The following is a 13,018-nucleotide window of genomic DNA, read 5'->3' on the forward strand; positions in this document are numbered from 1 at the left end:
GACCAACACACTTAACTCTCGGTCTTAAGAAGACTTCTTTGGCCCGCGGGCAGAAATCCCAGTAGTGGCCACTTATCATCGCTCCCTGGAGGCTCAGCTGCAGTACTGCAGTTTGATTCATTGCACTAAGCAGAAAAATCGTACATCGGCTTCACAGGAACATAATGAACGCAACTAGTGTTTTTCACTCACTCATAGTTGCAAAGTGGAAATGAAATGAAAAGTAGGATGGACTCACAATGACAACTCTTGAGATTGATTAAAGAATCATGGTCGGTAAGGAAAAACTTTTATGGTGGTATCCATCCACTGATTCCATCAACGTCCAGGCTGTAAAGACAAGGAATAATTCTCCAGAAGCTCCAGAGAATTAAAGTAAACAGCCCATACAGGGAGTTTTTTATTTATTGTGTCAATGGTCCTCATCACACAATGGATGACCCCCAACCTCCAATTCAGACAGCTGCAGCCAATCAGCGTCCTCTGCTCATTGTGTACAAACACAGCAGCGTGCGTCCCGCCGCTTTTAAAACGCCCTGCAGCCAAATTACGCACCAGAACAAGAGGCCGAGACGGAGACGGCAACAGCAGCTTTACGCATTCAAACTGCACAGAGACTCTCCAGCTCCACCGGGAACCATCTGCACAATGACCTCCATTAAGCGCAGGGAGTCGGTGTGCCGGAGTCTGTTCGGCCCTGTGGACCACGAGCAGCTGCGCCGGGACCTGAAGCACAAGCTGCGGGAGATGAGCGAGCAGGACAGCCGCCGCTGGAACTTCAACTTCCAGGCGGAGACGCCGCTGCCCGGCCGGTTCCAGTGGGAGGAGATACCCGGAGACTGCGCTGCTGCTTTCTACCTGGAGCCCGCGGAGCCGAGGGAGGCTGCCGTTGCCCCGGCCACTGAGGATGGGGATGGGGTTGACGACGGTGGTGATGACAGGAGAGGAAGCACAGGGACCGACCAGGAGAACTGTCCCCGCATCTCCAACACCAAACATCCCGCTGAAGTGACGCCAGTCCGGAGGAAGAGGTCTCTCTCCAAACCCGCAGCCAAACCCAGAAATTACGCACGAATTACAGGTGAGGACCAAGTAGAAAAAGTACAAATGCACAATGTCTTGTCTTTATATTCTACTTCATCCTCTAACACACTCCAATTTAGAGAAGATGAAGTCACCCTAACTTCTTTCTTCTTGTTTTCTTTGCAGATTTCTTTGCAAAAAGAAGGAGGACGACAGAAACAAAGATCCAGATCCACTCAAGCTCCAGCGACGCAGCTCAGTGCAAAACAATACGATGAACAAGCTGCTAAAGAACTTAAAGACTATTTATATTTCCACATGCAGAACATTCATCTGGACTGGACCAAAGGGATTTTATGTTATTTCATTTTAATGTATTGCATTTTTATTTTGTGTGTGTGTCCCTGACATGAAATTCTACAATTTTGTGTAATTTATTTTATTTATTTAATTTTTTATTTATTTAATTTTTTATTTTTGTCACAAGTTATGTTTGTTAACTTATCAGGAAGTTTTCCCTCATCGTTTGTCAGTTTGGAACATTTGAACAAGTGAATGGATTTTTGCTTTTGTGTATTTAATATCTTGTTTGTGAATAAATGTTAATGTGCTGAGCTGCTTCCATTAATGATATATTTTTTTTAAATGCACTATGTTGTCCTCAATAAGACATAAGAAGCTTGTAAGCGTCTTAAAATATTTCGGTTTAAATAAACTGTTTGATTCTTATTTTGTGGTTGTTGCGTTTTCTGCTCTGGGAGTTTTTTTTTCCATTTTACAAACAAAAACATCATAAATCCTAACTTGAATTCACTTGTTGATAAAAAAGTAAATTGATAATTCCCATGCACCAAACATTTTTTTTGAAGTGCAGAACATTCTTTACCATTTTTCTGGGTTCTTAAAGTTTTTTTCAGTCCTCCAGTGGCTGCCTCACAAATCTATAGTCCAGTTAAGTTAATGCCTTCCAGGTTCCTGCAGAAGATAACTGCAAAAACCCAAATAAACTTATTTGTACTATAAGAAATGATCCATTCTTATGTGCAGCAGGTCTCTGGTGCTTTGTGAAAATTTGCCTGTGGCTGAAATCTTGACGTGGATTAAGCTTTTTAGTCCGATTCTTGTCAGACCGGTTCTTCATACACATGCTGAACACTACAGTAGAGTATTCAGGTTTGAAAAACATCTTAAAGCCATAAAATACTGGTCTGAGATTTATAAATAAAACCATCGGTGTATAGATTTTAAGATGTTTTTCAATATAACTGCAGTCCTGTGAGAAAACAGGTCGTTGGTTTTATGCCGATTTTGTGGCAGCCACAGATGAGTATGTTAATAATGTTAAAGTGTCCCTCTGAAAACAGAAAAATCAATTCAAGTTATAAGTTTGACAAAACATTTTAGAGTTATTGCATTATTTTATACTGTGTGTTTTAATACTGCAGACACTGTCCAGGGGACATCTCATCTCCTCTTACCTTATTTTATCTCATCTGAAATGTATTATGAGATGTTTTATGAGATCTTTCATAATCACAATCCTAGGGACGCGACCGTCGACCTTAAAATTTTACCACTTAACATGAGCTGTAGCTGCCAAATTAGCCCATTAGTGCGAGCGAACCCCACGGACACACATGCACTCCCACTGTGTGTGGGGGTGCTTCAGCTCTGAAGCATTTCAGGAGGCCATCTGGCCGGAGTGCAGGACAATGGCCACAAAGCAGAGTGTGCCATCATTTCACCTGCAAATCAGCCTTTAGAGCTCCACCACCCCCCAGGTCTTTCCTCAACTTCTCCCTTGTCTTCACTTTTCCTCTTTTCATAGTCGAAAGAGCCTTTATCCCCGACATGTGCCCAGTTTAATGCTCGTGTGTGTGTGTGTGTGTGTGTGTCACTGCCGCGAGGAGGAGGGGGGGTCTGTGTTCATATTTACCCACGAGCGTAAAAGAAAGAGCCAACATCACATTTGCATTATTAAATGAGCCGGTACCAAGGACAAACAATGTTAAGTGTGTCACTTCTAAATTAGGAACAGATGATGTGAGTCTCTGGTTTATTTTTAGTTTACCGGACAAGAAATCAATAATCAAAGGGTCCCTTGGGTTCCCAGTGTACCCACCCACTGCCTGACTCTATTCTCTTAGAGATGAACACCAACGAGCTCGGTGCATCATCGTCAGTGAATGAAGCCGTCACCAAGAACACTGCTGCGATCGAGACAATTAACATCACGAGTGATGCTCCTGCTGAAAGTGTTGAAATTAATCCTAGCCTGAATTAAACACTTTACATCTGCTCAGGGATAGAAACTGTATCCGTGACTGTGACGTCTTCTCCACGGGTTTTAGTCCGAGCTAGAAAAGCATAAACCAAAAAAGAAACTCCTGTTTCTCCATCAGAATGATCATTACAGCAATTTTCATGGAAGTCGTTTGTGCAGTTTTAGCGTAAACCCGCTAAGAGACAAACACGTCAATGAAAACAACCTCCTTTTTGGAGATGATTAGAAAAAGCTGAAAAGACGTCCGACCATAATTTATCTGAGGCCATCCCAGACGTGTGTCTTCAGCTTTTCACATATTGTCCGAGTCAGACAGAGAATAATTTGAGAACTTCAGCATTCTTCAAAAGCTCTTGAATCTCGATGTCCTTCTGAGTTGAAGTCTTTGTCTGTGTTTCTTGCGTCATCTTGAGATATTTGTTTTCCCTCAGTTTTGAATCCGTCGCATATTAGAAACATCAACAACACATCCACTCGCTCAATGTGAAGACGGCTGCAGGAAAGGTTCGAGAAAATCTCCATAGAAACTGACTCAGACATTCACGTTCTAACTTACAGCCAATCCGAATGATTTCTGGAAAGTTTGCAGACTTCAGTTCAAAAGGCAGAAGGCAGCTTCAGACTCATACAGGTTTGAGGAGTTAAAGTGAAATCTGACTCTAACATATTTATAGATTTGTGCATTTAAGCAAATAAAATGTTTTTAACAGGAAGCCTTTGCTGAAAATATCCTTTTTTTTATTTTGACTGTAAATATTTTGCCAAAGAACTCATTCAGGTTTCAAAAAAGGCTATTTATTTATTTAGTGTTTATGGCTCGACGACTAATTACAGACTTCCTCTACCAACATCCAAAGTAACACTCATCACCAGGGGGCAAAAACATTTTACAGCCTCCCCGTAAACAAACTCTCCCCTCACCCAACTCCTGGTCGGGACAAAGGCCAAACACCCTCAGCACACTTAAGGAGGGTGGGGTCCATTGTTGTGGACACCAGAGGCAGATGGTCACTTGGGCCTTTTCTTCCAAACGGCCACTCGAGTGAAGGAATGTAAAGGCACCCCACGGACGGCCGGCGGGGGGGGGGGGGGGGGGGAAGGTCACCAGCTGCTGCCCAAAGGTCACGTGTGTGGAGACCGCGGTATTAGCCGTCCTTCGGGCCATTTCAAAAAGTCAGAGAGGACTCTGCCGCCCCCCCCCCCCACCTCAACACAATAAAGAAAAGTCTGCTGCCAACACTAGTGATACATGACTCCAGAGAAAACTATGACTGGAGCTTTAGAGGTGAAGAATCTATTTGACTAATGACAGAGGAGGAAAAAGAAACTGTAGAAACATTCAGTTATTAATATGAAAATATAACTTTCACAAAGAAGGAGCCATCTGACAGAAACTGGAATAATCAGCTCATTTGTTTGAGTCAGAGATTTCCCCTGAAGGCACCGGACACAACTTATAAACACCGGGTAACAATTACCACAATCTTTTATTGCTACAGAAGAATATTTCTAAATATTCACGAAAAAGGGGAAATCAAATTAAAAAAGAGAAACAGAGCGTTTGATTAAAATTAAAGTGAAGTAATGACTTAAAGGCCTCTCCCCAAAGATGAAGGTAATACAAATTATTTATATATATATATATATATAATTATCAGACAGACGACTGCTATGAAACTAAATCAACTCTCTTCATTTCTTTCTTCTCTTTCACATGTGTATAACAGTCTCATGAGACGTTTCAGATAAATGTGATGGATGGATGGACAGACAGGTGGACATACAGGTGGAGGGATAGACGGACGGACAGAGAGATCAGCAGCCCTCGTCCTGACTGGCGGCGGCACTGAGGCGAGGGTTGGCTGCCGTGCCGGCTGCGTTGTTGGACGAGAGGGACGAGGGCGACGAGGACAGCTGGTCGTAGCTTGGCAGGCTGTCCTGGCTGGGGAGGACGTTACAGCTCCGCCCGAGCCGAGGCCTCTGCCTGTCCCCACCTTCGCCCCCACCGACGTCCCTCTGGTCCCGCAGAAAGGAGAGCGACTCGGCAATATGCTTCAGAGTCTGGTCCATGTGCGTTATCTGTTAAAAGGTCAATAAAGTCTGATGAATCAAAGCATTCACTGGTGTACACAGAAAATTATTCTTTTAAATCATTCAAACTAAATTAAATATGTTAATTTGAGAGTTTAAAAATCAGAACAGCGCAGTTATATCTATCATATTGTTTAATTTCCCAGAATACATCCTTAACCAGAGTCTAATTATTTTACATTAAAGTCAGTAACAGAACTACTAAATGACAGTTTTAGTTTTATATTTTCATAAGCAAAATGGGAAAATCACTTTTGTTATTAGCAAAACTAATTTTCCAAGAAAAAGGATTTAATTGTGTTTGATAGTTTTGAACATGGGAACTGAAGACCCACTTGGGGGAAGTTTTAATTTAGGACTATTGTTTTTTTGTTTTTTTTCCCCTCTTCCTTGTTTTCGAGTAAAAATGGAACAAAAGAAAAAAAATCTCAAGGTTTCTATTTTTGCGCTGCAGAATCGGCACAAGCTGTAAAACTTTTATATTTCAGTCAACAACAACAGGATTCATGTTCATCTGAAAAGAACTGTACTCGTAACGCAACAAAAAATATTCTGTCTTTTGTTGCGTTATCCAAAACGCTTCTCGTTCTGTTTGTTTTGATGAGTGAAACTTCCCCTGTAATGTCTCTATCCTCCCGAGAGGAAGCCTGTTCTCATAAAAGTTAAAATTATAAACACGAGACAAACAAGGTCGTGTACATTCCCTCACAAACAACAACAACAACAACTATCTGAAAACTGTACGAGAGAATATCGTTCTAGTTTCGCACCTTGTCCTCCATCCTGTTGAGTCTGGAGCCGATGGAGTTGGTGCCTTTGTCTCTGGCTCTGTCTTCAGAGAGAGAGACAGCAGTCAAGTTAATAATAAGACAGGGCTGTGGACGATTAGGGCTGTGGTGTGTTGCTCAACCACTGTCGTGTATTTTCAGGGAGCAATGGAGTGATTCATTACCTGAGCCCGTCTGGAACAAAGTTATCTTCCCCAAAGACTGGTCGAGTCTGAGAGGAACAATGGGAGGCTCCGGTCAGAAAGAATAAACGGTAACACGTCGACACACTCGCTCTGAATCTCCCTGCACACACGGCGTTTGTACATTCATCACTCAGGGGATCCATTCATCCATTACCTCCTCTGCAGCTCCTTGATCCGCACCATGAGGTTGAGGTGACCCTGGGAGTACTGCTCGATCACATCTCGCACATCGTACGGCTTACGAGCTTGCTACAGTGCAAGACAAAATGTTGAATTTAAATAGTTTTCAGACTTCAGACTTCTTCTTTGGCATAAAACATTTGCCGATATAACTCTAGGTTTTTATTTTTCATCTTGGGAAATAACGTCATGGCAGTTTTTAAAGGATAATCCAAAGGAAATTGGTTGGTCACTCCTCACTCCGCTGCTGAGCTTTTAATGATAATGATAAGAAGAAGAATGACAAGAAATAATAAAAATAACCTTTCAAAACACTAACTTGGCACTTTACGGGTTAAAAATGAGAAACTGAGGACAAACTATACGAGACAATTAATAGTCTGAAGATCACACAATATTAGACATTAGCATAAGAATAATACTGAATGAGTCAAACTAAAAATTAAATGAAATCTTCTATATCATTTATCTGGGTCGAGCGGGAGCTGGAGCAAACACAGCTGATAATGGGGGAGAGGCAGGGTACACGCTGGACAGGTGGTCACTCCGTCCCGGGGCAGGTGTAATGTCTCCAATTAACCTAAGCTGCATGTGTCTGGACTGTGGGAGGAAGCCGGAGAAGACCAACGCAGACACTGAGAGAACTCAGAAAGGCAACACGGTTTAACCCCCATGAGATTAACTATCCTTTACTTTAGTTCATCGATTAAAGTGGAAATTGAATAAAGCCCATAAGCCCCAGACAACCTGCAGAAAACCTTTCTACTGCTCGATTACAAAACGCTGCTGTTAACACCGACGCCGTTGACGCTGTTACCTTAAACCCCAACCGCTGTCCCTGCAAAGACAAATTCATAGTTTCCGCTTTGGTCCTAGTGACAAAACAATGTCCACAAGTGTTTCGCTAGAGCGCAAACGGATCACTGCGCAGACGTCCAAGTGTACGAACCCAAACTGTGTGACGAGGCGAGATACACAGGTGAAATACAACCACTGTTGATCCCAGATCTCTGGGGTTTTGTGTTTGCAGTGTACCTGTAAATCAATTTCAGATCAATACATTGATAAAATGTGAACGTTGAAAGACTGAATGGAACACGATTGTCTTCAGTTATCTCAAAGTACACAGGGGGTTAGTTTACTTCTGTTTTTATGTGCAGCATAAACACATTTTAAAAGTAAACCTTTTGCAAATCATTCAAAGAAAAAAAGTTATTTTCAATAAAAGTGTCGCATTTACCTGAAAATTCCTCTTGGCCACAAAGTAGCGCATCCTCTGGATCACTCGGATGGCTTTTCTGTGCGACTCCGTCAGTCTGGGTAAAAGAATTTCACAGGGATGAGTTCGTGTTACTTTGAAATTTCTCCCGAGGAAATGCAATGACACCGAGAGAGCGGTGGAAGATATTGTTTAAATTGATTTTTTTTTTTTCTTTCTATAAAACAGAGGTGTCAGAGAAAAAAAACTTCAGACTTCAGACCCCGGCTTTATTTTCCCTTTGTTGAACATTGCTTCATCACCAAAGAATATAAAGTCAGGGTGAATATTCAGCGCAGCACAGTTTTCATCACGATTACTATTCCGTCGCCGTCAAAACGCCGCTCCCTCCTGACTCGTCTTCCTCTGAATGTGATCAAGGCGACTTGATCGATTTTTGGGGTCTGAGTGTTTCTCTGAAAATCATTAATAAAAGGCTCGGAGTGACTGTCGTACATTTAGCCTGTGTTATATTGTGTGTGTGTGTGTGTGGGGGGGGGGGGGGGGGGGGGGGGGGGTTATTAAGGATCTATTACTTATTGGGGTCATTACCCTCGTAGAGCAGAGGATGAGTATGTGTGTGGCGGCGGAGCAGTGAGCTCTCTATCAGATCTAGTTAGCGGGAAAGAGTGGAGAGGTGTCTCATAATGGACTTTTCACAAGCAATGCAACTGGCTGTTTCTCAAATGCACCTTTCAGGGCATCCATCATGAAATGTCAATGATGTGCTCAGTGATCCATTATGTGAAATCCATTTTGCAGCCAAAATGTGATGCATGTGCTCATGTGCTGCCGATAAGAGCAGAGACAGAGGAGACCCTGTAGGGAACAGTGGGGCAACAGAGGCTCAGTTTGACTGGAAGTCTGAACCGGGAGAGTTTCTTATTTTTAAACACGGGAAGAATCCTTCACTTTCCTCCAGATACCTCGACTAATATGAAGAACAAGCTACAGAATAAACTATTTTAGCATAAAGACTGAAAATGTGAAATTGTTCCGTGTGTGAAATGAATCAAACTTTGTGGTTTCACGTTGGTAATAGAAAAACTATTTATTTCCGGAGACGTTTTAGAAAACTGTTTTTTTGGAAGTATTACTTTTGTCCCAACGTATTCACGTAAGATTCTCGAACCCTTAAATTCTTCTTCAAGCAAACTCCTGTAGTTGAAACCAGGATGAAGCTCGAGGTCTTGTTTACACTACAGTCTGTGGATATTTGTCTCCCTCTGTCTTTAAAGTCCTCACACAAAATATCTTCATCCATCAACAACCCCCAGAGTCTGGAACCTCACCCCCATTCCAACCATGATGTCATCATGAGCGGTCTGAGCACCGAACGGACTTTCATTTACATCACGCCCCTTTTTTTCTTTTTGTTCTGCACGTCAATAAAACTCAATTCTCCAACTGAAGCCGCTCTTGATTGAACTGGGATTATAAATCACTTGTGCAAAAAAGGGATTCACGGGTGCGGATGTGTTCACATGTTGGAGATGAGAAAATCTTCACTTCGAAATTCGTTAATGTGATTGTTTATGGATGAGGGCGTCGTTTTACATTCCCTATTCAGCTGCAATATGACACTTCACCACTAGATGTCTCTATATTCTACAGACTGAACCTTTAGATGTAGGGAAGCCTCGTCTTCACAGGTGAGATTCAAACCTGAAAGTGTTGACCCGTACAAACGCAGTACATGCGCTGTACATATATTTGTGCCTCATATGTGTTTTACGCATGCTGTGTACAAAATAAACACATTTCTGAGAAGGTTCATCTCTTACAGGTCTTGTTTTCCAAATTTATAGAGCAGGATGAATTTCTCCGCTGCTGTAGATAATATGGATAATTTGAAATTCACAGAAATTTGACAAACGCAGTTGGTAGCACATTTGTTGTCTCGTTATGCACGAAAACCAGCGGTAGCAGCTGATAATGGCTCAATTTAGCATGACACTGGTTGTGGTGTTGCTGGCTGAGAACAGCTGGTTCCATATTTTGGTCGTCAGCAGAGCACAGAGTGATCTTTGCCAGCAACGCTGCCGCATGCATTTCACACTCTGCATCATTACCCCGCCGTTTAGAAAGATGGTCCCATGGGTCGAAACTGTCGCTCCATTTGTTTCACTACTGTGCCCTTACATTACGCTGCAGTTACTTAACGCTCATTTCCTCATATCGCTCGCCGTGCATGAGCCTCAGAAAGCACCAGTGCATCTCCCCTAATAGATAATCATTACACAGGAGCGCTCTGGGGTTTGGCACATAACGAGGTTAATTACAAATATAAAAAAAAATAAAAAATTCATGCAAACATTCTGTAACATGCTCGTTAAAGCATGTTCGCAGATAAACTCAGCATCAATGTGAACTCACTGTGACACCGAGGTGACGGGAGCCAGTTCGCTGTATCGCTCCGACTCCAGCTCCAGGTCGTCTGCGAAGCTGCAGTTTCTCTGGAGGGGGCCGGGGGACTGAACATCCAAGAGGCCCGGGCTTCTTTTCACTGCACGTTCACACACACACACGCACGCACGCACACGACACATGACTTTTATCTGTGCACACAGAACATTCACTGATGTATCTTTTGAGGAACTGATGATTTGCACGTTCATTTAATTCATCTCTTTTGCTCCCCTGCTGCAGCAACAGTGTGTAATCTGCCCAATAGGAACAGAGAATAAAGCCAGTTTATGTGTTGCAGTAGTTTACTCAGATGAAAGTCATCGCCTCAGTAAACTCAAGTAAATGTTAAATAAGCAGCTTCTCAAATTCTCTAATGATTTTAAGGAAGGCCTCCTCGGTGTGGGAATATTATGACCCCGTCTTTACAAAGATCGGATTTGGATTATGACTGATCTTTTATGTCCTGACGGGAACAAAGCATCTGAGTTTACTTCTGCAGTTATTAACTAACGACGAAGATTTAGAAGAGAGAGGCATGGGTGAAATAAAGGATTTATAATTCCCATTTATCAAATGTCCTCGTACTTGTTGGTTGCCTGCATTTAATGTTTTTGTCACAAAAAGAGAAAAGGCTTAATGGAGCTTTTCTACTTGAAAAGCTGTTGGTTATTAAAAACCTTCCTTTGTGAAAATACCAAATCTTCCTTTTTGAGAACGTCAACACGTTGTCAATATCTCCACTTGTTGTGAAGACCTGTTAATTACTGGAGTCTGAAAACATCGTGTTTTGTAACTGTGGCAGCTGGAGACGAGATTAACAGGATATAGAACTGGTTTTCTTTAAAGGGAGCTTGAAAGGAACAGATTCGATTGGTTCTGTCAACGGGGACAGATGTCGGATGTCCTGTGTCATGACATGTCCTGACAGGCCGACTGATGTTTGCCAATAACAAGTACAGAGAACTGATTTCACCCCCTCGGAGGGGATTGTGTGATACTCCAGCACAAATAGGGATCTATGAAGGATTTGTGATTTAGAAACGGCTTCAAACAACAGCAGTTTTTTTTTTACCTTTAGGATTCTGATATTCTGCCCCGGCCCTTTTTTATAATTTTGATTTGGGTTATTAGTTTAAAAATCTTTACAGGCTTTAATGTCCAGAGGACACCGTGCTTGTTATCCTCCTCCATTTTCAGATCAAAACAACGTCACATTACTGGTTTACTTTACCCATAGGTCAAGAGGGCATGGAAAAGGTCAGACTTGATAGTGAGCGCCCTCTGCTGGATCATAGGGCAAATTACTTCAGATACAGACAATCTGAAGCACTTCTTGACTGTATATAATTAGTTGATATTTATATTAAATTCTATCTGATCATTACACTTCTAATACAAACTCTTGAGTGACTGTTAGAACGACATCACGATGATGCGAAAGTATCTGTCGGGCGACTGACGAGTTTTCTGCGTCGGGAGAGGAGCCGCCTTCACCACAGACTTTTTAAATGTTGCAGAACTTTTACATTCACAATAAAAATCCTACATAGCACACAAGAGGAAAGAATAACTGAAAAATAATCGTATGTTAAATATGAATACTCCTCATCCAATCACAGAAAACCACTCATGACAACACATTACCTGGAGGAGGTGAGCTGAACTGAAGGGAGGATAAAGACGTCCAGGACTGCTGATGATCTGAAGAGAAACAAACATGAGGAGGTCGTCCATATTGACAACAGAGCACAAATGACAAAAATAAATAGTGATGTTGATTAAATACTATGGTGCTTAGATGCAATTTAATTTTCATTAGTTATAATAAAAAAACAACCCCTCAGAAGATTCTCGTGCAGATAGAAACATGCTGTTATAGTTACAGAGTGAGTGTTAGAGAGTAAGAGAGGACAGTGAGTTTACTATGAGGACATGTGCAGGACATGGACACTAACAGCAGCTCACCACAACCTGCCAGAGCGTGAGATCCTGCTCGACCATCGAGACGGAGAGAAAAAGACAAGACAGGAAATAGAGACAGGAACAGGAAAAGAGTTTGTAAAATCACAGGATCTGCAACAGAGATTTTACAGTTTACTTATTCACGCAAATGAAAACCAGTGATGGAAGTATTCTTCTGATAAAACCTGAATATCTGCTAAGAAGATGGAAATGTATTTATCTGGTGCTTTTCTTATCATAAGTCAAAGTGTCTTGCCCATGAAAACTGGGAAGAGCTGGGGATCGAACCACCACCCGCTGGTGAGTGTACGACCCGCTCTAAATCTTAAGCCACAGACGCATACGAAAAGCTGACTGACCGATTCCGGTATCTGCATCCAGCCATATTTCCTGCGTCGTCTAAATACCGCTCAACAAACACTCGATAATGTGAAGCTGGCAACTTTAAATTAACACTTGGATAACTTTGGTCACGTTTTCTGAAAATCCGATCAGCGTTGGCTCCGCAGCTGATTACTGCAGCCGCCGTCAACGTGCGTCCCGTCAATGCGATCACACGCCAGATGGCAACGTGGCAATTAACTTTAAATGAGTCATAATTGAAAGCAGCACACGGCGGATGTTAAGATGTGCAGGTCGACATGTACAATGTGTTTTGCCTCAAATGAGAAGACGCCGATTTTCGCTGAACACGTTGGAACAGACATGAAACACAACAGGGCGAAATGAAACGAAATAAAAAAGGGAGTGCAGAGCAAACACGCCGCAGTGCCGTCACGCAGCTTCTCGGGTTCCCAGCTGGTGTAAAAGATAAACATTATAAAACTGAGCACAACAA

At 42.3% G+C, this 13,018-nt stretch overlaps 2 protein-coding genes across 10 annotated transcripts in view; one reads left to right on the top strand and one right to left on the bottom strand.

Moving 5' to 3' along the window:
• Positions 1 to 463: 463 nt before the first annotated feature.
• cdkn1ca (cyclin dependent kinase inhibitor 1Ca) lies at positions 464 to 1,752 on the top strand. Its single transcript, XM_020099450.2, has 2 exons — positions 464 to 1,081; positions 1,210 to 1,752. Exons 1-2 carry the CDS (start codon positions 649 to 651, stop codon positions 1,299 to 1,301), a joined length of 525 nt encoding a protein of 174 aa, XP_019955009.2. The 5' UTR covers positions 464 to 648; the 3' UTR covers positions 1,302 to 1,752.
• Positions 1,753 to 4,775: 3,023 nt separating this feature from the next.
• The window catches only part of kcnq1.1 (potassium voltage-gated channel, KQT-like subfamily, member 1.1), a 32,538-nt gene continuing 24,295 nt past the window's right edge, over positions 4,776 to 13,018 (bottom strand). The window contains exons 11-18 of one of the 9 annotated variants that reach the window (XM_069527001.1): positions 12,190 to 12,291; positions 11,863 to 11,919; positions 10,186 to 10,315; positions 7,792 to 7,867; positions 6,526 to 6,620; positions 6,351 to 6,397; positions 6,169 to 6,230; positions 4,776 to 5,386 (exon numbers count right to left, since the gene is read on the bottom strand). In XM_069527001.1, coding sequence (XP_069383102.1) covers positions 5,123 to 5,386; positions 6,169 to 6,230; positions 6,351 to 6,397; positions 6,526 to 6,620; positions 7,792 to 7,867; positions 10,186 to 10,315; positions 11,863 to 11,919; positions 12,190 to 12,291 — 833 coding nt within the window. In that variant the 3' untranslated portion in view covers positions 4,776 to 5,122. Of the gene's footprint in view, positions 5,387 to 6,168; positions 6,231 to 6,350; positions 6,472 to 6,525; positions 6,621 to 7,791; positions 7,868 to 10,185; positions 10,316 to 11,862; positions 11,920 to 12,173; positions 12,292 to 13,018 lie in introns of those variants that run through there. The other 8 variants (XM_069526993.1, XM_069527008.1, XM_069527005.1 and 5 more) reach the window with 8 other exon arrangements.

Source organism: Paralichthys olivaceus, chromosome 1, assembly GCF_024713975.1.
Source record: "Paralichthys olivaceus isolate ysfri-2021 chromosome 1, ASM2471397v2, whole genome shotgun sequence".
NCBI classification, from domain to species: Eukaryota; Metazoa; Chordata; class Actinopteri; order Pleuronectiformes; family Paralichthyidae; genus Paralichthys; species Paralichthys olivaceus.

Excerpts from the sequence above, each read along its gene's own strand:
- cdkn1ca (XM_020099450.2), top strand. The coding sequence starts at position 649 with ATGACCTCCATTAAGCGCAGGGAGTCGGTGTGCCGGAGTCTGTTCGGC. Across the intron at positions 1,082-1,209 it reads AAATTACGCACGAATTACAG|ATTTCTTTGCAAAAAGAAGG; the intron begins GTGAGGACCAAG and ends TTTTCTTTGCAG.